Source organism: Mustela nigripes, chromosome 5, assembly GCF_022355385.1.
Source record: "Mustela nigripes isolate SB6536 chromosome 5, MUSNIG.SB6536, whole genome shotgun sequence".
NCBI lineage: Eukaryota > Metazoa > Chordata > Mammalia > Carnivora > Mustelidae > Mustela > Mustela nigripes.
In genome coordinates this window covers 72578885-72603068 of record NC_081561.1, presented here as the reverse complement: position 1 = coordinate 72603068, position 24184 = coordinate 72578885, and the positions used below count along the sequence as shown (strand labels likewise).

The 24184-nt window shown below is 39.0% G+C and overlaps 1 protein-coding gene across 2 annotated transcripts; it reads right to left on the bottom strand.

Annotated features, from left to right (window-relative positions):
- Positions 1 to 5219: 5219 nt before the first annotated feature.
- SMPDL3A (sphingomyelin phosphodiesterase acid like 3A) lies at positions 5220 to 22305 on the bottom strand. Of its 2 annotated transcripts, none has more exons than XM_059400644.1 (8): positions 22029 to 22305; positions 16623 to 16836; positions 15329 to 15473; positions 10682 to 10778; positions 9766 to 9935; positions 9134 to 9314; positions 7462 to 7586; positions 5220 to 5849 (listed from the first exon to the last, which is right to left on the bottom strand). In XM_059400644.1, exons 1-8 carry the CDS (start codon positions 22138 to 22140, stop codon positions 5532 to 5534), a joined length of 1362 nt encoding a protein of 453 aa, XP_059256627.1. In that variant the 5' UTR covers positions 22141 to 22305; the 3' UTR covers positions 5220 to 5531. The 2 variants fall into 2 exon arrangements, with proteins under 2 accessions (XP_059256627.1, XP_059256628.1); XM_059400645.1 differs by lacking the exon at positions 22029 to 22305 and adding an exon at positions 21617 to 21714.
- Positions 22306 to 24184: the final 1879 nt, after the last annotated feature.

The window sequence follows — 24184 nt, the reverse complement described above, 5'->3', positions numbered from 1 at the left end:
GCGCAGAGAGAGAGAGGGAGAAGCGGGCTCCCAATGTGGGGTTGGATTACAGTACTCAGGGATCATGACCTGAGCCAAAGGCAGACTCTTAACCAACTGAGCCATCCAGGTGCCCTGATTTTCTATGTTAATACTGCCTGGCTAATGTGCCATCTAGAATCAGATAAGAGATGGTCCTTAAACAGATCTTTAAAGTATTACACTATTTACAATTAGAGTTTTTTTGTCAAAGGGCAGGAAAGGATGATGAGATACCCTACGTTCTGACCCTTATGTCTTTACATCATAAAGATGCTGCCCAGGAAAACAGTAACTTAATGGCGCAGAAACTAAGAGAAAGATCAAAAGATTTGGGATACTATCCAGAATCTATAAAGAATTCATCAAATTCAAAACCCAAAGAACAAATAATCCAATCAAGAAATGGGCAGAAGACATGAACAGACATTTCCGCAAAGAAGAAAACCAAATGGCCAACAGACACATGAAAAAGGGCTCAACATCACTCATTATCAGGGAAATACAAATCAAAACCACAATGAGATACCACCTCACACCAGTCAGAATGGCTAAAATTAACTAGTCAGGATCCATATCGGCAAGGATGCAGAGAAAGGAGAATCTTCCTTCACTGTTGGTGGGAATGCAAGCTGGTGTAGCCACTCTGGAAACAGTATGGAAGTTCCTCAAAAAGTTGAAAATAAAGCTACCCTATGACCAAGTAATCGCACTGCTGGGTATTTACTCTAAAGATACAAATGTAGTGATCCAAAGAAGCACGTACACCCAAATGTTTATAGCAGCAATGTCCACAATAGCCAAACTATGGAAAGAGATGCCCATCAACAGGTGAATAGATAAAGAAGATGTGGTATAGATCTGCAATGGAATATTATGCAGCCATCAAAAGTGAAATCTTGACATTTGCAACAACATGGATGGAACTAGAGAGTATAATGCTAAGTGAAATAAGTCAATCAGGGAAAGACAGTTATCATATGATCTCACTGATATAAGGAATTTGAGAAACAAAACAGAGGATCATAGGGGAAGAGAAAAATGAAGTAAGATGAAACCAGAGAGGAAGAAAAACCATAAGAGACTCTTAATCTCAGGAAACAAACTGAGGCTTGTTGGAGTAGAGTAGGGAGGGATAGGGTGGCTGGGTGATGAACATTAGAGAGCATGTGCTACGGTGAGTGCTGTGAATTGTGTAAGACTGATGAATCACAGACCTGCACCCCTGAAACAAATATTATATTATATGTTAATAAAATAAAATAAAATACAAAAAATAAAAAAATAAATAGACCCCCATGCTGGGAAAGCCATCCTATTCAGGATTTAAAATACCCCTTTAGGAAAGGAAATCCATAACAACTGTGTTCACCCTGTAATCCATATTAACCATGTCTTCTCTCACCCTACACTGGAAAGACAGGACAATAGTATGGGTAATTCAGACTTCAGCTACAGCCACATGTGCTATCAATTGTTGGATATGTCATCTGAAAGCCCAGTCGGTGCGGGATCATGGAGACCCCCTTGGTCCATTCCATTTAGAACACCTCAGAAATCCCCAAAGGCGATTGGTTTCCAATTGTTAAGGCCAAAATAAAAATATATAGTGTTAGAGGGCACCTGGTGGGCTCAGTGAGTAGAGCATGTGACTCTTGGTCTTGGGGTCAAGAGTTCAAATCCTATGTTGGGCATTAAACTTACTTAATTAAAAAAAAAAAAGACTATTTAAAAATCCATAGTGTTAGAATAGCTAGATTCTTTCAAAATGATCATGAGTCACCCTGATGTCTCACGGTTTCTCAAAGTACTGTATTAAAAGAGGTTATTTTCAAGGGATAGAAAATAGGCTTGTATTCCTCAGTTAGATACCACTTGAAACCATCACCCAAAAGGTACCAGCTCCCTATGTGTGTAAACAAAAGTCTTGTTTCCTTTCTGGCTACAGATGATATCCATAGCAACGTTCAGGCAAGCAGAGATTAGATGGACTGAGCTGCCCTGTTGGTCAGCTGATTCTAAGACTTGAGAAGGACCCCACCATTTGTCTTTGTGCTCTGGCTGGGTTTGTCTTTAGTTGCAAATCAGGTGGAGTACCCTGGACCACCGACTGCATTGCAAATTCTTCTACCCTTTCTGGACACTCCAGTAATCCCCTTCTCCCTCCACTTGGCTGATGAGACTAAACATTGAGCTAGATCCTTGAAATGATTTACTAGACTGATGGTGACCATTCAGGCAATATCCCTGATAGAAATGAATGTTTCTTTGGTTATACATTGTTGCCATAATGGGAGGCTGCTTCTCATCAATGTGTGTTTTGCAACCTGTCCCAAACTCTAACCATCACGAAACCACCAAAATTTCAGCTAACTTACAAATATCATTAGATTCCCTAAAGTCCTGGATAACCATATGGCCCTAGACTATACACGAGCTTATCAAGGGGGAATTTATCTTATTCATAAATTCATCTGCAAATTCATCTTTCTGTGATTATATCAATACCTCCTTGGAAGTGGAAACCAGTATTGATAACATCAGACAGCAAGCCACTTGGTTGCAGCAAACTCTAGATTGTCATACACCCCTGTTCCAGAGAGGATGGAACTGGTTCACATATACCTTCCCCTGGATACCATCGGGACTTAGGTTCATATTAGGCAGTATTCTAAGACATTCTAAAATTAGGACTCACCCTCGTGCTAGTAATATTATGTGTATACATAGGAATTAAGCTCATTACAAATATGTGTGCCAAAACTGTGCAAGCAAGTCACATCAGTTGTGCGTTAAGGAATGCTTCAAACCCACATTAACATATTCCATTCCAAGATCCTGACTATGCCCTAGATCAGCATGAAGCAGCTACTGAAGATGGACCTTGGTCCTTAATCCCATAGATATGGAATGATAAATTGACAGTGGGGAATTGAGGCCACCTTGATCTTCATAACTAGCAAGATGATCTTTAATAAGTGATCTTAGGTTCATATGATTGATTTACTAACACTCCTTGTGAATCGATATATCTTATTTTCTTTTTTAGAAGGAGAAAAGAAAGCCCTTGCACATCACAGAACAAGAATTAGGCCTCTTGCACAACCCTCCAGCACTGAAAGTTGTAAATAGGAACCACAAAATCTACAGAGAATCAGGAAATTATAACAGGCTACTGCACTCATTCACTGATAAAGGAGACTTCCTTTCCTCTGAAACCCTCTCTGTGAGGCAGAAACCTCAGAGCTGGCTTTTGGGCAAGTGTCTGCCTCCTCTTCAGGTGACTGGCCCTCTGAATAAAGCTCATATCCCTTCCCAATCAACACTTGTCTCTTGAGTATTGACATTTCAAGCATTGGGCAGCTGATTTGATATTTGGTATTAAAAATCTGAAAAAAAATGATAATATGCTCTGATTTTAGAATGGTAACATTCACTTAATTACTGATAAAATCCCTAAATAATACTTAAAATGTGAGACCATTTATTTTTATTTTAAGGTAAAAATAACCTGAACACAAAAAGATATATAAAAATTTTAAGCCGTAGAATAACATAGAAAGGACCCTGTGTTTCACTGCCCCAAATCCTAGCAGATGCAGGAATTTCGTCTACCATAATCCTGCAAGCCCTAACTTGTTCTCTCCCACCATGAGGACTCATTTAGAGTCAGTGAATGCCATCTTTGGTTTTTGCCATTTAAAATTCTTTTTCTCATATGGTACAAACCTGTTTTCTTAAAACTTCTGTCTGTGAGTACAAAAATATATCAATATATAATGTAGGCATTTGACAATAACACCTTTGAATATAACTGAAGGCAGGATGATTTCTAAATAATGAGATTAATTTTATAACAATGAATTTGTTTTGTTTCCAGATCATCACTTCTATAAACCATATTAATATATTTTTAGACCTGAAAATTAAGAAAATGTTCCCTAATGAATATCATTAGTCTCTTAGATGTTATATTTTTTATTTTGCAATATTTATATGCTCAGGCCTTTGGCAATCAGAATAATTTAGTGTCATTATGTTGAAATCTTACACGTCTTTTTTTTTTTTTTTTAAACACAAAGTCAAACCAGTCACAGGATAATGAGCTTCACTCTTCTTGTTGCTTGACCAAAGTACTGAGGTTTCCTAAATCCCTGGGCCTCCTCACCTGCTCTTCTACTCAAATTCTCCCACTTCACCTCACAACCTACACAGCTTGAGAGAAGCTGGTGAGAGGCAAGCAACCATGGAAGAAGCCAAAAACAATCCCACAAAACAAAGGCTCATTTTTTCCCTCTCTTGGAGTATCATGCTGCATCCTCACATATTTCTCTGAGAAATATTAATACCTTTCAATGCCTTTCGACCATAATTTGCTGTGAGACCCTGGACGAGGATCTCGGGCTTATGCTAGTACTGCAGTTACAAGAAGCACAGCTTGTGGCATTCTCTTCCTTAAAAGTTAGCATTACTAAAAAGGACTCCCCTTCCTTCACTGAGTAAACACTGCTAAGCATCTCCTGTCCTGTGGTGGTTCACAGGTCCCATGATGGCTCAAATGAGACCTTGGGGTTTTCTCAACCGTAGACCGTGTATGGAAACAATGTTAGCCTCAGTTTACACATGAGATTTAAACAGCTTAAACCCCAGTTTACACAGGAGTTTTTAAGAGTGAATTAAAGAAAATTTTCTGGGGTACCTGGGTGGCTCAGTGGGTTAAGCCTCTGCCTTTGGCGGAGGGCATGATCTCAGGGTCCAGGGATCGAGCCCCGCATTGGGCTCTCTGCTTGGCAGGGAGCCTGCTTCACCCCTTCTCTCTGCCTGCCTCTCTGCCTACTGGTGATCTCTCTCTCTTTCTGTCAAATAAATAAATAAATAAAATCTTTTTTAAAAAGTAAGAAATTTTTCCTATTAAAAATAATTCACCACGGAAAAAAAATAAAACAAGATGAAATCAGAGAAGGAGACAAACTGTAGGAGACTTTTAATTATAGGAAACAAACTGGGGTTGCTGGAGGGGAGGGAGATGGGAGATGGGGTAACTGGGTGATGGGCATTAAGCAGGACACATGATGTAATGAGCCCTGGGTATTACCTAAGACTGATGAATCAGTGACCTCTACCTCTGAAACCAATAATACATTATACGTTAACTACATTTAAATAAAAATAAATATATAAAAAATAAAAACAATTCATCATACTTGAAATCATTTGTTTTATTGTATAAATGACCATTTCAAAAGTGTACAAGAGTTTAAATTAGATATATAAACTGGAAGATAAGGTATTCAGGTCCAGACAGCATTCTAGAAATGAGCAGTTCAATTACATTAGATATAATAAAGATTTAGAATGTTACAAATATCAACATTTGAGGATTATAAAAAAGAAAGCAAAGGTAGGAATTCTGCTCACCCACTCAGTAACACACAAAGAATTATGTAACAATTTCCACACACTGATCTCAGAAACAGAACGTTACATTTTCTATGAACACAAACAATGAAATATTAGGAATGGTACTTAATATAAAGTTGTTTGAGGCAATCTATATAGGAACTATGATCAAGACTCAAAATTGCACAAATTTGATAGGCCTTACATTTCCCATCACAAATGACACTGCTGTCATAACTCACAAAGAAGTAATTGTAGTATTTTAGAAACTGCTCATTGCCCGGGACTGCAAATTGTTTAGCTAATCCATACAAACTTTTTGGCTGCAAATCTTCAATGCTGTAGGTCTGAGTCAGCACATATTCCAGCTTCCAATCGGATTCTCCCTTTAGATTTGCCTCTGTCAGGTTCAAATAATACTGCAACATATCCTATATCAAAAACAGTCACAAAGCTTGGTTCATTCTTTGGCATATAAAGTACTGCACAGCAAGAAGAGTCCTTATTTGGATTTATATGACATTCTTAATTTAAAGTTGCAGCCAGTTAAAAATAGTGAGAATTGGTTTTGTTAAAAAAGAAAAACTCAATAGAAAAATCTGTATTACATTTTTTTAGTCGAAAATAATGAAGGAACATAATAGAAAATAGTCTAAACTATACAGAAAGATGTACAAAATAAAAAGCTTTGATTCACACACCTCAGAAGTAACCACTGCTAATAAAAATCACTGTACGTAAATCAGTGATGTTCTGAGACAGCTTGTATCAGCTCACAGAGCCAGTGATCAAATTTTCAACAATCTTGCAAGTTAACTGACATCACTTTGGCAGCTTTAAATTGGCCATGATGGAGGTGGTTCATGGGAGGTGGTTTCTGGAAATTGGCACTATAAACTAAAGTATCTTTTTCCCCCAATGGACAAGTGTTAAACATTTATCAGCACCAGTGTATGTGTGTTGTTCTAGATATTATGTGCAAAACAAATATAAATATTTAGAATATATATACCCATTTACTATCTTTTTGGCTTTCTCAAAAAATGAAGTTATACAATGCACTGTTTTGCACTTTTAAAAATAATTCAGTGCTGTATCATGGCAACTTTTCATGTCAGTATATATATATGTGTGTATACATGTGTGTGTCTGATGCTCAGATCCATAAAAAGGAAACTAATAGTTGTAAAAATAATTCAGTCAACTGTTTTATTTCCTCATTTAATCTAGTGTTTATGAATTAAATCACGCTTCCTTTGCCCTTCTTCCTTCATAAAAACACATTCTACAGAATAAAAGAGCTACCTCCCATTAAACTTACCTAGAAAAAAATGCATTTACATCAACAGAGACTTTAATTGAAAATTTCTTTTCAAATTAAATTAATTAAAAGGGACCGTACTCATAAGCAAAATACCCAGACTTTTGAGGCTAAATTGATCTAAAACATTATCATGTACAAGCTCCAGAGAACTTTTGTCTCGAAAATAAGTGTCCAGCTCAATTTATTTTCTCTACAAAAAAAAATTTGCCCACAGGTATCGAGTGCTTACTATAAACCAAGCATTTTTCTAAGTGCTTTACATGTATTCATTCACGTAACCCTCGCAGCGACTCTGTGAGGTCAGTCAGACTTAGTTTAAGCCTCGTTTTACAGAGGAATGGACTGGGGACAAGGAAGTTAGGTAGAACAACTCTTGAGATTACGGTTTCAGAATCTACAGTTACCTGCACAGCTGTGCTTTAGAGAAGAGTAATTAGTAACAAATGGGGCTTAGTGCAAAGCTTCAATATGTATCCAAGTCCACAACTCAGACCCTACCCAGTGTGCTAAAGGAATGTGAAGTCTTCAGGAGGACAGAAACCACCTCCCAAAAGGTGACATCCTATACCCATACTTAGCAAGTGCTGATAAGCCAAATACAAAAAAGAAGACATCACAAGATTTCAAGATAGAAACTACATAGTTAAACTGAAAACATTCAGCTAAACTAATGAAAACTGTACAAAGACAAGCATAGTTCTAAAATTGTGCCAACTCACCAATAATTTATAATCATGAGGATCATACTGAAATAGTCTGACGCCGGGATTATTGGTCTGTTTTTGCAAAACACTCTTGACTGGGGTAACAGCAGGAGCCACAAACAAGGAATTTATTGGACTTCCTGGATAAGACATATTTACATTAACGTTTTTTTTAAAATTGATTTTAACTTTATTAAAAATATGAACAAATTCAAGATTAAGACATTAACAGATGAAACAGTCAAATGACATATGATCCTTGATGAATCCGGACTTGAAACAATTATAAAAAGACACTTGAGAAAATAGAGGAATCTTTATTCTGATATGGTATTAGATGATTATTGTTGATCTTGTTAGGTAAGTCAGTCATATTATGATTATATAAGCTAGTCACATATTTTAGCAATGCAGATAGAAGAATGTAGGGCTAAAATAGATCTTGTGTTTGAGATTCACTTTCAAATACTTGAGGAAAAGACAAAAGAATTAAAAAATGAATAGGTAAAGCAAATGTGGCAAAATCTTGATAGTGTTAAATATAAGTGATGGTACATGGGGGTTGTTTTATTATTTTCTGCTTTTGGGTATATTTGAAATTTTTCATAATAACAAAACCCAAGTATTACAAATACACACACACTAGTTTGTTCTATACATCTATCTAGAACAACAACCAATAATGACACATAAGAATCTGATTAGTGTCACCATGTTTCTAATACATAGTTATTATAGGACTAAATTTCTGAGTAAAAAAGCTATCAAATGCTGAAAACTGGTCATTTTTTTAAACCAAGTTTATTCATTGTAGACAAAAGAGGTAATGTATTTCAAAAACATTCCCCAATTACTGAAAAAATATATGCATATATATTTTTTCCTGGCTCACTACTCTAAAATCAGAACTCTTATTTTGTTAACGCCCAATTTCCTCTTCTTATGAGGAAATCATCTTTAAAAATAGGTCATCATTGTTTGTTTAACGCTCAATCTTCTATTTTTGTTTCTTTTTCTTTTAATCCTGAGTAGACAACAATGTTGATTTACACTTAAAATTAAGTATTTGAGGGGCGCCTGGGTGGCTCAGTGGGTAAAGCCACTGCCTTCGGCTCAGGTCATGATCTCAGGGTCCTGGGATTGAGTCCAGCATCGGGCTCTCTGCTCAGCAAGGAGCCTGCTTCCTCCTCTCTCTCTCTGCCTGCCTCTCTGCCTACTTGTGATCTCTGTCTGTCAAATAAATAAATAAAATCTTAAAAAAAAATTAAGTATTTGATATATTTTAAAACAATGGTAGATTGTATTTTGTTAATTAAATTCTGAGAAATAAAACAAGTCATGTCAAAAGAGACTTGGGTCTAGGAGGTAAATAATGAACAGCAGTATTTCTCCAAACTTGAGGATCTAAAAGAAAAGTGGAGTAAGCTGAGGGTTTCAGAGACTTTTTTGTTGACAGCTATCAAATGATGATGGCCCCATGGGACAAATAGGGAGAAACACAATTGCAGGTCTAAATATAAATTAGACACTTGACTTATAAGCATAGAAGATAATTCAGAAAAATCTATCGCTGGCAGGTTGACTTAGTGAAACTTTTAATTTGCTGGATCAGTTCAAGATTACCAGCTAGCCCCTGCTCTGCTCTAGCATCTTGGACTGGGGAGATGCAAACAGAATATCATATTACCTTTTTCATCAGAGAGAACCATCATGCTATCTCTGTGAGTGTGTCCATAAAATTGTCCTACAATGACACTGCTGTATTTTCTAAAAATATTTATCAATTTCTCATTATGGAATTCTCTCATTGCTGTGGTGCTGCTTGAATAGGGCAGATAACCCACCGGAATATGTGCTATGATGTACACCTGGAAATAGAAACACAAGGATGACCAATGAGAATCTTTTTGCACACTTACCACAACCAACTAACATTTGGATACCCAAGACTGAAATTATATTAATTAAAAATTAAAAAGCTAATATCCCATCTCTACCTTTCCTATCACCAAAAAAGATGAAATTATAAAACTATCAATATCATATTAATATCATTTAAACTACACTGTTGATGATATTTGGTAACTGTGACCTTGGTCACAATTTTTTTAAATAAAAAAACAGGTATCAATCCTCAAAGCATTAAAAGCAAAGCAAAACAAAACAAAAATACAACAGAGTGAATTAAACCATAAGGTATTTCATATGAAAACATCTTCAAATTTTAATACTTTTACTAATACCTGACCCCACTCAAGTTAATAAATACACACATTTAGCCCCTTTTATCCCCTGATAAATTTTGTGTCTGGGATCTACCTTCTCTTTATTTTGCTGAGAAGTGCTCAGTATACTCTCTAGCCATTCAAACTGATTTGCTGGGTCCGTTTCATTCAGAGTCATGATATTTGGGCCGTAGTACAAGTTTGTGTTTAGACTGATGATCCTAAGGTTCAGGTTAGGTGATACTTTCTGTGTATAAAAACCACCTATAAAAAGAAATTTAAGACACACTCTAGAAAAACACACACAGAGATTCACAGTGACTATGAAGGCAAATTCTTAATTATGGTTTACAAGCCAGTTGGAAAGGTTATACTTATTTGTAATCATTTAGTTTGTATGTACACAGGCTGTCATTAAATAAGAATCAGGTCTAACACTTACTGAGAACCTACTGTGTGCCAGGTCCAGCGGCAGCCCTTCCACATACTGAGCTAATCACAACAGGTGTATCCAATAGTCAGATGAAATGCTAATAAAGTGTTTGTGCACTAGGCAACCAGGTTCCGAATTTTTGAAAAGAAATCTTAGTGCGTGAACTTCTACTTCTGCATGTTTGGGGAGTTAAGATGAGAGCGTGAAATACAAAATGCAAAAATGGGAACCCATTTTGACCTTGCCAGAGACTGCTATGGAAGAGATGTCAGAGAAACCAAAGCTGCTACAGTCTCCGGGGTGGGGGGAGACTCATACCCACGATCTGGTGGTGACAACACCCAAGGGGCTGCTGCAATGGTACTTTCAAACCTAGCCCCTGACCCTGGACCTGCTCTCTTTGCCCCAGATCCACTCACCATCCCTGCCTCTCCCCAGCTTTCAAAGATGACTTACGGCCTCCAGAAATCTGGGCATATCCAGAACGACTACACCCGTGTGAACATTAAAGATCTTAGCCTAAACAACACGAATAAAAAATAGAGATGAAACAGGGATGAATACATCTTTCACTTACCTTTCCTTAAAGTATGAAGAGCTTCTTCATCTAACCAGGGTTTCCAGAGGTCTGCTACTGCATTGTACACCTTGCTGGTGACTACAGGTAGTTGATCCTGCCCACAAACAATATAACCCACCATTGAAACTTTAAAGAGACATGGGTTAACTAATTTTAGCATTACTTGAGCACATACTACTATGTTAGACTTCAGGAGACACAAGGATGAATATGAGATAGGTTTGCTCTTTCAGGAATTTGAATTTATAACATAAGGAGATATATATATATATACATATAGATATATATAGATATAGATATAGATATAGATATAGATATATAAACAATCACCTATAAGACAATGTGACAATGTGCAGGTGATACCACAAAGGTTCTAGGAGGGTAGAGACATGAATAATTGAGTCTGGCCCATAGCGTCAGGGCAGAAAGTGAAGAGAGCATACAAACCAGGCTGAGTTGAAAAGAAAGGGCATCAAAGCAAAGACAATGACCCAGATGCCAGCACACACAGTGTATATACAGAGAAAAGCACTTGTGCTGGTTGGCCAGTATATAGGATGGATGTGGGAATGAGCTCATCAAAGAGTCACAGAGGCGGGTTTGAGCCCGAACACGCAGGGCCTGATATAATACGCTAATAGAATGGAGGAAATGTCATGATTTTAGAACTAAACCAAGTCCTCTGAAATGCTCACCCCAGTATAAAACTTCTGAACTTCTTAAATGAAAATTTATAAACACATGCTTTTGATTTGAAGAAGTCTCTTTATAGCAACAGGTTTTGATTTTTTAAACAACATGTATATAAAACATTTTTTATTATCAAAGTATTTTTATCATCCCAATTTATCATATTATAGTAAGAATCTTTATGGTGACATAAGCTTTAAGGAAGGGGGAAAAAACCCTAAACTTTAAGAAAGTACATACTGAATAAAAATACACAAATCATGTGTGAAATTTCGTAAGTATTCCTATTTTTTGTTTTAAAAAATTGCATTAATAAACTGAAGCCATTTTTCTACTCTCCTCATATTCTTCTGCATATTGGTGATATGGGTTTATTTCTTAAAGGAGTTTCCTGTCAGCATTAGTTAAAATGCTTAGTTATTCTTCAGGTGACATCCAAGGCACATTAATTCCTAATACATATCCCTCATACATGATGAAAATATAACTACATTGAGGAAATGTAATATCCAAATGACTTGTTCTAACTAGAACTAACTATCCTAAGTATATTTTCAACTCATGTCAGATACCAGAATTATCTGTCTGAAAAATCACACGAAGACTTACAGGTCAATCTGGATTTTGATTAAAAATTGGTTATCATTATCAACATCAAAAGCCTAAAAGGGTTAGCCATTGATGTTAGCCATGCCAACATACCAGTATGGTCATGTATAATCTTAAAATTATGTAAAATCACACTAGACTCTCCTCTCAACTTTAGATGTGAGAAATATGAGCACCAGAGACGTTAGATGATTCATCCAGGGACAGCTGGTCAGTTCCAGAGTTCGGTCTAAATCCCAGGTCTTTCCACCATCACTCCTATGTCCAATTATCTGTTGTACTATGCCATCATCTCAATCCTCTTTGGCTGTGACATGAGCACTACCGAGAAACGAGGTATAATGAGAAGTGACTCACCCGTAAGTTTGTTGGCACCAGCCTTGCCAGTGTAGGAGTAAATGAGGACCCTGGCCCAGACTGCCTCCTTGGGTGGTGACTGGAAGGAATCCCCAGGCTGCCCACGCTAATATCTACTGCTGATGTAATGGGTGGGGAGGTGCACCTGTATGTGTATGTTTATGTAACTATGTTTGTGTGCATGTTTATGAGATTATAATAGAGAAATAATACTTAACAAATTATTTGCTTGATTTGTTACTAACATAATTCGCCAGAATTCAACCTCAGCTCTCCATCTGTAGAAGAATTTGTTGTGGGAATTTGTTGAGAATTTGTTATTTTTGCATATTACATTTGACATTTCGGAAATTGGGGAGGAAGGGTGGAAGTAGAATAATAGAAAGGAGATTTTCAGATATAAAGTTATAAGCTAGAATGGGAAAAAAACTAACTCTTTAAGGTATACAGGCTGCCCAATACACCCTAGCTATACATGTAGTAGGATCTATTTTAGAATTTGGATATCATCTATACCGTTGAATTATTACAGGATTTGACTTCACAAAAAGAAGATGAAACAAATCCCCAAAGGAGTTAGGAAAGATGGATCCCATGTCACTGCTTACTGTTGTAATAACTACCACTCCACTTACTGAGGGCTTAGTATGTGCCAGGTAGGAAGCTATGGACTTTTCATGTATTATCACTAAATCTCACAAAAACTCTCCAGGGCAGGTATTCTTGCTCCTATTTACAAATTAGTGACTTATAGGTCAAGGACATTAAGTGAATTATCCAAGTTGGTCAAGCTATTAGGAGCAGAGCACCATAGGGTTTTATATTCCATTGACTATAACTCTAAATCCCACATGTTCTCCACTACACCAATCTGCCTGTCACCTAAAGCATATAAAAACAAGGTGCTTGGGGCAGCTGGTGGCTCAGTCAGTTAGGCAGCTAACTCTTGTTTTCAGCTCAGGTCATGATCTTGGAGTCCTGTGACTGAGCCCCACATCGGGCTCTGAGCTCAGCGGGGAGTGTGCTTCAAGATTCTCTCTCTCCCCCTGTCCCTCCCCCTCTCACTCACTCACTCTTTCTCTCTCTCAAATACATAAATAAATAAATAAATAGATCTATCTTTTAGGACATTCCCAAGCCTCTGCCCTGTGTGGTCTAACATCTCAGCAGTAACAAAGTTGACCGCTGGCTTACATGGATGACTCACAAAGACTAATGTATTTATTGTTCGTCTCAAGCCTGGAGGCCAGTGTCAAGACATTTCTCGAAACTTAAGCTCATCCTAGAGTACAGCTTTTCAAAATCACGGCACTTAGGTGATCAAACCCCTCATGAAGCATTCTTTTAAAATGAGATGGAAAAGATATTCTAAGCAAGGAGATACATCTAGACAAAGGGAGTAGGGAAAAAAAAAAAAACACCACATTCAGGAATACTGAGCCTGTGAATCCAGCAAGAACAAGGGATATATGAAAGGATGTTAGTCTAATTGAACACCAAAGATCCAGGATGTGGCTCTACCACCAAGGGACTCTGAGCATGTGAACAAGCAATACAACATTTCTGGGCCTCTGTCTTTCTCATCTATAAAATGAAGAGTTGATCTAGACCAAGGGCCAGCAAACGTTTCCTACAAAGGGCCAAATAATAAATATTTTAAGCTTATGGGCCATACATTCTTTGCAGCCACAATTTTACTCTGCTGTTCTAGTGCAAAATAAAAAAATCAGCCACAAGCAATACAGAAAGAAGAGCCATGGCTGTGTTATGATAAAATTTCATTAACAAAAACAAGGTGCAGGCCCAGATTGGACCATAGGTCACAGTTTGCCAAGCCCTCAGCTAAAAAACAATCTCTGAGATCTCTTGAATCTGTGTAAGTCTAAGATTCTACACTGCTCTGTTCTAACAGGACCCTGTAGGCAAGGCCCAACATCCCACAGTTATCTACAGGCTGCTTAGCAAACAGCCACTCTAATAGATTGAGACCTGGGCTTATCAGGAGGCAAATATTCTGAACATAATCTCTATCTTGAATCACATCTTAATTAGATAAACTGGACTTGAACAGGAACCTCCTCTTTGTTACTTACGATAGTTTGCTATATTTATCTGTTTGTTTTTTTAAGATTTTTTATTTATCTATTTGAGAAAAACAGAGATTCGGAGAGAGAGCCTGAGCAGGGAGGAGAGGGAGAAGCAGACTCCCGCTGACCAAGGTTCATGACAAGAGGCTTAATCCCAGGACTCTGGGATCATGACCTGAGCCTAATGCAGACGCTTAACCAAATGACACCCAACCACCCCTATGCTTTTGTTTTTAATCAGAATCTAACATAGATCAGAGTGTGGAGAACTTTGTATGCGTGATAAAAATTCTGCAAGATGTAAACATTTGTCAATATTAAACTTCCTTGCTAACCTTATCATGGAAATGTGAATGAACAACAAAATTATTCAAAGGAAAGTAGAAATTAAAGAAGAATATGAAGGAAAACAAAAATCAAACTAAGGCAATTTGCTTCCAAAACTCACTATGGATGTAACTCTTTTTATGGATTATTAAGAATCACTTTGAAGTCTCTAAAGCACTTGTCTTACCTTCTTCAATAGTCATTAAAAGCACACTCCACCACCATGAGCCCCAATCCCATGGCTTACCACCAGCTAGTTATTGTTATAGCTTTGACACTCCCGATGGGAAAAACCCTTTAAATACTTTTGGAAGTTGGGGGCACCTTGGTGGCTCAGTGGGTTGGGCGTCTGCTTTCAGCTCAGGCTATGTAGCCAGGCTCCTGGGATGGAGCCCCACATCAGGATCTCTGCTCAGCTGGGAGCCTGCTTCTCCCACTTCTCCCTGCTTGTGCTTGCTCTTGCGATCTCTGTCACTATCTCTGACTCTGTCTCTCTCTCTCTCTCAAATAAATCAATAAAAAAAAAAAAAAAAAAAAAAAAACACACACTTTTGAAAGTTGAAATCAAATTTACCTGCGGCCAATAGTCATGATTACCCAGTGCAGGGAACACCTGGAGATTTGGAAAGACAGTCCGGATGGTGTTTGTCATATTAGCAATCACATCTATGACTTTATCTGTTGAGAGTTCATACACTGGAACGTGAGGTGGGCTATCCCTGAAAAGGAGACAGAATCGTAGAGAACAAAATCAATTTCTAAACTTTTTTTTTTTTTTAGATTTATTTGTTTATTTTAGAGAAGGAGTATGGGGAGGGGGAGGAGTAGAAGGTGAGGGTCCAAGCAGGGAGAGGGGCAGAGGGGGAGGGGGAGAAAGAACCCTCGAGCACACCCCCTGCCCAGTGTGGAGTCTGGTGTGGGGCTCTATTCCAGGACCTTTAGATCATGACCTGAGCTGAAATCCAGAGTCTGCTGCTTAACCAACTGACCACCCAGGCACCCCAAGAACAAAATCAATTTCTATAAAAAGTCACTAGATTTATGCATGATGCCTTGTTACCCTGAAGGTGAATCGCACACCTTCCACAACAAAACAACAGATGACTGTTGAAGAGTTGATCAGCTATTCATTTACCTTTCTCCCACAGGGAGTTCTATTTTTAAAAATCTATGTAATACAAATACAAAGCCTATTATTCTGCCTGACTGAAGATTTATGAGAGGCAAGTATTTTAGCAACTAAAAGCACAGATTCCAGAGCTAAAATGCCTGGGTTTGCCACTTACTAGCTATGTGCACTTGAACAAGTTACTTAGAAGCTCAGCCTACATTTCTTCATCTATAAAATCAGAATAACAATAATATAAATTGTAAAGATTAAGTGAATTATAATGTATAAATTAGTTAAATAACACCATGGTTATTATTGCTGGCACAGGAAATATAGATCTCATCACTCTGTCATGACAGATAGAATTAATTATACTACCAGAAGATGATATTTACAAAATTGCTAGAACAGGTTAACTCCCATTGTAGTCTTTTGTTTTTGATTATTTAATCAAGACCTATTATCACATTAAAAACACCTCAAAACACTGATATAAGTGTTCTGTCTGTGAAGTCATCTCTTAGCTAACACCAACATTTTTCTAGAGCCTGTATTCTAAAAAAAATTAAAGTTCTGAGACTTCTAAAATCTTCCTATCTCTAATAATCTAATGATTAATTGGACATAGTATTTTTAAAACCCAAATAATTCTTAACTTAAAGCCCAGTTAATCTTTATAGGAATTTAGCATTCTAATGAAGCTTAGGAAACTGTAGGTAAATATTGAATAACTAACGGTATATATATAATCACTTACCCTGTCCATATCATGAAAGATGCTTCTTGTCCTGAATTTTTAATAAAATCAAATGCCGACAAAATAAGGTGATACGGAGAATCACACAGAACATCTCCAAAAGGGCCAGGATTGGAGGCATTGGCGCCTTTAGATGAAGCACACACTTTTGTGTGGTCATCTGTGATGTGGTAAGTAGGGTCTAAGTGCAAGTCAGTCACATGCCAAAACTGTCCTGTTGATTAGAAAATAAATGGTGTTAAATCTACTTGTGTTTAGGAATTCCCGTCAAAATATTTACAGAAAAACTAGAGACAGTCCTCCCTGGGATGGAGGAAGGCCTTAACGATTGAAATATTCATTTGCCCTGAAGGTAAAAACAACACTTCCCCGTCAGAAGATAAGGATTCCAAAGACAGTAGGAAGAATTTACCAAAATTTACTACTTACACGTGTCAGCACTCAAGAGCTCAGGGACAGCATGACTACCAAACAAAGACTACATAACAAACATAAGTTGCATAATGAAATATAGGGAGAGATCCTTCTAGGAGGTCACTAATAATATATATCCTGTCTTAATAGTATGTTTCCTTCCTTGCAGAATTTAAGGTTTTAGAAATTATTTATGTTCTTCTTGTGGAAAAACTGACATAGAACCATGATGTGGTCTGTTAGGGTTCCACAGTGAAGAGATTGCAGAATGAGGAACTAAATCTCACTCCTACTTTCTTGAAAACCCTTGCCTCTCAACATTAGTGGAAAAAGAATATGACATTTTAATACTAGCTTTAAGCCAAAAGTAGGGATTGCCAGAAGCCCTAAAAGGGTACTAAATACAGGAACATCTCCTAATGTACGCTTGTACCAAATGTTAGTGATATTAAGGAAAGCATTTGTTAAAGAGGATGAGACCTCAGGGAGAAACCGAGAACCCACCTGAGAGCAGGGGAAAGATTCTTTAATTTCCATTAAAGGAAACAGTAGTACAAATAATCACAGAAGTACCACTCTTTATTAAGCATTTGTGCCGGGTCTTATAATAAGGAAACTAAATACACTATGTCATTTTGTTCTCAAAATTTGAAGTGGGAATCACTATTCTCGTTTTAGAGTTGAGAAATGAATGCTGGGTTAATTAGGAAATTTGTTCAGGTATACACAGCTAATAAAAGGCAGAGTCAAAATCTGAACCCCATTTTGAAAGGTTCTCCAGTTTGCTTATACCTCATTTACCTATATAGTCTATGATTTTGCTGCCTTCTCATTTGTAGTCAATAAATTATTTTAATATTGAGGCTTTTTCACACTTTCAATTTTGAGTTCACTCTGATGATGACTAAGTTGTCTCAGAGAGATATCGGATGTGACATAGCAGCAGATCCTACAGCAGAAAAGTGGAGCAAACAAGTAGAAGGTGAACTTTCATCTGTCTGGACGAAGATGACCAAGACTGAGTATGGATGTGAGCAAACACCTGAAAAGAACCCAAAGCTGGAATAATAGAGCAAAAAACTGCAAACAGTTAACTTGTTAAGGTGGAAAAGGTAAGTTATATTTGGGTTGTTTTTTTCTCCACAACATTGTTACAATTTTGTGATATATTTAAGTTGACAGCTAAGAAGTGGTAGACAAAAGAGCCAGAAGAAAGTAGACATAAAGCAGTCTTTATGATCAGTTACTTGGTATTCTGTTCCCGTTTGAAAACCTTTGCCAAGAGTGATTTATTTTATTCTTTAGTGCAGAAAAATACTCCAACTTTCATTTTTAGCTTAGACATACTTTAGCCAGCACACAAAGCAGCGTTGGCAAGCAGCTCAGAATCATCCTGGAGTCTGTCCTTCTTGGCGCTTAAATATACAGTACATCTTATTTTTATGCAAACATTTTTTTAATTGCTTGCAGAATGTTAAGGTACAATAAACTGCACACAGAACAGTATAGTGTTGCGGTTAAGAGTGGGGACTCCAAAGTGAGACTACCATGACTTTCAATCCATGCTCCAGGGGCGCCTGAGCAGCACAGTTGGGTGAGCTCCCACCTCTTGGTTTTGGCTAAGGTTCTGATCGCAGAGTCATGAGATCGAGCCCCACGTGGAGCTCCATGCTCAGCACAAAGTCTACTAAAGTCTCTCTTTCCCTCTTCCTCTGCCCCTCCTCACCCTGCTCTTTGTCTTTCTCTCAAATAGATTTTAAAAACCAATCAGTCAATCCAAGCTCCACTTACTAATCTAACAGTGTGATCTTGACTTGTTTTCTCTGCAAAATGGGAAGAATATCACTGCCTCCTGTATGAGAGTTAAGTGATTTAGTAGAAGTAAAGTTCTTAGAAGATACCTGGCATCTAGGTAACTAAACTTGATGTTAGTTATACTGTTATTAGTTGACCCCAAGCTTGAACTTGAGATTGAACCTCCTCATTTCCAAGTAAGAGTTAGAATTTATCAAGTACTTACTGTAAGTGTCATACTGTTTTTTTTTTTTTTAATGCTTTACATGAATTAACTTATCATTATTTCCAATTTACAGGTAAGGAATTGCAGCACACAAAGATTAATTCAAGTCACGTGTGTCAGACACAACAGAGTTGAGACAGAGATTCAGGAAATCTAACTCCAGTTTCCGTGCTGCTCTTAACCACTGCACTACTTTTGTCTCTTGTGTGCACTCACCTTCAAATGTCCTTCTGTCCCACTTGCCTCATGTAAAGTAGATGACAACACCTACATGAGATAATGTGATGATGAAGATACACGAGATAATATATTAAGATTTTATAAACCCAAACTGGAAACATGTTAAGAACACATCTCTAGTACCTAGATTCATGGATCCTTTGCAACTAGAAGATGTCTGACCTATAGTGGGCCCTCAGTAAACATTCTTTAATTAGGCACAGGCAGGTTTCAGGATTTCCTCAAGATCACTCGGTGACTCAGTAATGAAAGCTGAGCCAGAACAAGTCTCTCCAGACTTCCAGTCGAGTGCTCTTTCCACTACATTGCATTGCCAGATCCAGATAAGTGAGGGGGTAATTATTTAGATGCACTAAAGAAAGTCTTTAAATAGAAGCCAAGAGAACTCTGCCAGCTTCTTAACCTGGGATTTATGAATAATGAACCTCTGGAGTCCTCACCTCCCACCTCTAGTGAAATTAGAGATAAAGTACTCTGTGTGTGTGTGTGTGTGTGTGTGTGTGTGTCTAAGGCCACAAACCTGGCCTGTGGCAGAGCCCACACTCTGCTACAGATTCTCTGGTTGGCAGTCCCAAGTTCTTTTCACTCCACAATGATTTTTCTCTTATAATATTTAACAAGATTTCCATAAATGTATGTGTATATGCTTGTGTGTGTTCTCAATATATATATAGATAAATGCTCAAAACGATACCAAAAAAAAAAACCCTTATAATTTATCTAAAAACATTCTAATTTATCCTAAAGAACCTAGTAAACCATAATTCAGATATTTGGACATATGGTTATTGTTTCAAATAGGTATTTTTGTTTGCTTGCTTATAATGTCAGTTCCTACCAAATTATTTCTGCAGGCTCTGACCTACTAATTCTTTTTTTTTTTTTTTTAAGATTTTATGTACTTATTTGACACCGAGAGAGAGAATGAGAGACAGAGAACATGAGCAGGGGGAGCAGCAGGCAGAGGGAGAGGGAGAAACAAGCTTGCCACAGAGCAGGAAGCCTGGTGCAGGACCTGATCCCAGGACCCTAGGATCATTACCTGAACCAAAGACAGACATTTAATCTACTGAGCCACCCTGGTGCCCCTAATTCTAAAGAGCTGTAGACAAACACACTCAGGTAAGGTCTCCCTGGATGTTGTCCTCTGACCCCTAGGGCCTGACATGACTGGGAATTTACACACAACACACATCAAACAAGCAGAGGCCTGTCATGGTGTGTGTTGCAAAGGAAGCAATTTGGGATGTGGTCAGGAGGAGAGAGTCACATCAAATAGAAAACAAGTAAAATAATATAACCCGTGAAACTGCTGAGTCAACACATCTGCAGGTCTTTAAACCCACTTACTCCATCTCTACCCACACCCTAAGTGACTCAGCCCCTTAGCTTCCCTATCAAAACAGAGAAGTGTAAGTGAAGATTCCCGACACATCAGAAAGCTGTCACTGAGACCCTCTGCTATCAGATTGCTAAAGCTAAACAGTAAATTTGCCATTTACATTACAACAGTAAATGTCCCACGCAACCTGGGACATTTTATCTCAAAATCCTAAACAGTTCCATAATTAAAGAAAAACAACTAGCCTTAATAAAAAGCAGCAACCAGTGTGCGTAAGTATTTTGGGACAATTTCTTGTTATGACTGACAACTGGGAAACCAGATTCACAGTTCCTGCTCTCAACTGCCTGACAGCTGAATCATGAGAACTTGGCTCTTGGACAAAGAGGAGGTGTGTTTTCAGAGCATTTTCAAAGCCGTGTGAGACAGCGAGAGCCTCAGAGAAGCGAGGTTTCAGCACCAAACACTGCAGAGTTTCAGAGACAGCTATGCCCAAAATACAGAACAGAACTCCACCTATCAAAATTTCCTCCCTCTAACAAAGCCATTCTTTTCCAAGAGAGGAGGGAGGGAGGCAGGGGGTTCCTTGATCTTTGAAACTGAAAGCTCAAAAGGCATCCTAAAACCTAAAATTCGTTAAACAGTTTGTTGAGCCCCAATTCTCAGAGTTTCGTATTCCAAAGGTCTGGGGTGGGCTAGAAACCTGCCTTTCCGGCAAATTTAAGTAACGCTGATGCTGCTGGTCCCACACCACACTTTGAGAACCACCAAGGCAAAAGCTACTACCTTAAAGTGTTAAGAATGAGTACAATTGGTCCCACCCACAGAGAACCCAGGGGCATTCAGGTAAAGTGATATGAAGGTTCCCCGAGTTCTAACATAGACTGAGAGGTGGGTAGCGTGGGGACCGTGATGGTCCTCCGCTGTTGGAGTGGGAAGAAAAGGCCACCAAACCCGGCGAGCAGGACAGAAGACTACCTGAGTCCCACTGAAATGTGCATCCCCGTGGGGAAGAGCAAACTCCGCAGCTCCCCCGTGTTCTGGGCAGATTCGGGCCCTCTGGGAACGCGGGACTCGCAGCTTCTAGCTTCGGTTTTCCTTGAGACACGCGGAGATCTCCTTTCTCCGAGGACGCCGGGAGGAGTCTGGCCTCCGCAACCCCTCGCCCCCTGCAGCGCCCCCACTGGCTGGGTGCTGACCCAGCCCGACCTTCCGCGGTCTCGTCCCGCAGTCACCGTCTCCTCCCAGCGCCCCGCGCGTCAGGGGCTCCACTCCCCACCGGCCCCGGCCGGGGCGCACTGCTGCCCCCATGCACTTTTCACGAATTGCGCGGGAGCTTGAACTCTGCGCTCTCCCGCAACTCCCGGCGGGGCAAGGGTCGCGGACTCACCCACCGCCGGAGCGGGACTCGGGCTGCCACCGGGCGCCAGGGGCAGTCCGAGCCCGGGAAGGCAATGCGAGACGACCAACAGGCAGCAGACAAGCGCGCCCAGCAGCGCCATCGCGGGTCAAGGCCAGGGATCCTGGGGCTGTCTGGCCCGGGGGTGGAGAGGAGGCAGGAGGATGAGGGTGTAGACGTCCAGCGGTCACGTGCGAGGGTAGATTCCGCAACGAGTGGGTTCGTTTGACCTTCTGCAACTGTCCGGCGATTATCTGCCCTCTTATGTCTTCGCGTCAGTGACTGGCGTAGGAAGGAATGTGCTTGGGTAAACCCCAAACAAATCATCTTTCCTAAATGGCACTGGCACCAAACGGATGGGGCTCCTTTCCGGAACACATGCAGAGAAACTTGAAGTACTATAATTTGGAGTAGGTCGTCAGAAATTTTGGATAGCACAGTGGACTTCGAAGGGCGGTCCCTACACCAACAGCATCAGCACTAGCTGGGAATTTTCGTGGGAAATGAAAATTCCCAGGTCCCATACCAGATCAATGACATCGGAAACTCAGGAGGGAGGGTACGAGCTGTCCAGTAATTTGTGTTTTTAATAGCCCTCCAGGTGATGTTAAAGTGATGGTGATGTTTGAGAACACTGCCCAAAGACACTAGGTTTTAGGTTTTTGGTTGTTTGGGGGGTTTTGTTTGCTCATTTACAACTGAGTTAGAACAATATCTCAGAACTGTGCTTTATGCAGTCCAGAGATGCAGAAAAGCATAGGTAGAGCCAGCTGATTTTACTCTTCCAAGAAGTTTTTAAAAATACTTAGTCTGACAATGGAGCCAAGATCCCCAAACTACTTTGGGTTCTGTGTTCCTTTTTTTTACCAGTTATGATATGAGGATGCTGGCCTCTTTAAGATAAAAAGCATATAGCTTAAATTTGTAGGGCACGGAATTCCTTGGGGGAGAATATATCCTGCAGAATGACTAACCTCATAAAAAAAGTTGTTACATGTGTTTGTTTCTCATTAGAGGAAATCTTATATGGTGTCCTGTGTAATTTACTGGAAAAGTGTCACATCAAAAGGGTTTTGAAATGCGAATCAAGGTGCCTCCATTTTGTTTCATGTATTGCCAGAGTGCTTAAGTCCTGCCTCAGTTTTAGGATAATTCAAAAGCCTTTCTAGAACCAAAATGCTTTCCAGTGGTGGACAGAATGGTCTTTGGAATTTCTCAGTCCACAACCTCAAAAGTATGGAGGAAGATGGGCCCGGGAAAAAATGGTGAACAGATGAGAGAGAATATCTTTAAGGACAGTAAAATAACTTGTGCGTTTCTAGCCAAAACATTTTCAAAGATAGGAAAAGGATTTTTTTTTAAGTGAAAAAGTAGCAATTTTCAGTCTTCTCCATACCCCTTCCCCCCAGTTTCCAATAAGCTTTAGTGGAAGTGAATTGATTGTGAAACACTTCTTCAGTAAGTAAGCATAAAATACCACCTGCACATTATGAAACCTCAGAAATGCTTGAAATCCTAAAAAGACAATGAGTAGAAACATCATTCCTCCTTCTACTACCTCTGCTTTCTTTTTTTCCCTTTATTCCTACTCTCTAAGAAGAGAAAAGCGCCAGTGCCTCAACATCTCTGGGTTTTCACCTTAACTTTGGACATGTTTTGACAAGTCCTCATGTTCCAGATGGAGGAATTGTTTGTTGTGAGGGTGTACATTCGGGTGAGAGAGAACACATATGACAGAGTGGAAGCTGCTGCTTACTCATCACCAGTGGTCCAAGTGTGGATTTCACAAGACAGCCTTTACTCAAGTTTGCAGACCTTGGGATTTCACAAATGTTTTTCCAGGGCCTGTTGGTCAAATTGCCTGTAGACTTGGTAATTTTCCCTTTTCTATTAACTATGTTAAAAATAAAAACAAAAAGGACAAACCAGAAAAGTTAGTACACTGGCAGATTACTGTAGGAGCTAGAATACTGCTTGAAGAAATATGATGTGCGACCACCCTGTAAACATTTGGGATGCAAAAGCACTTGTTAATTACCTTCCCAGAAAAATACATTTGGTCCACAACTGTCACCCTGGTTCTTTGTCATTGTAGTTGTAATTTTGTTCTCATTTAGGCCACCCAAAACCCTTCCAATTCTTCACTC

Coding starts and splice junctions, on each gene's coding strand:
- SMPDL3A (XM_059400644.1), bottom strand. CDS start 22,140: ATGGCGCTGCTGGGCGCGCTTGTCTGCTGCCTGTTGGTCGTCTCGCAT. Junction 10,779..15,328: donor ATCATGACTATTGGCCGCAG/GTAAATTTGATT, acceptor GTTTGTGGGCAG/GATCAACTACCTGTAGTCAC. Junction 9,315..9,765: donor CTCAGCAAAATAAAGAGAAG/GTAGATCCCAGA, acceptor TTCTATTTCCAG/GTGTACATCATAGCACATAT.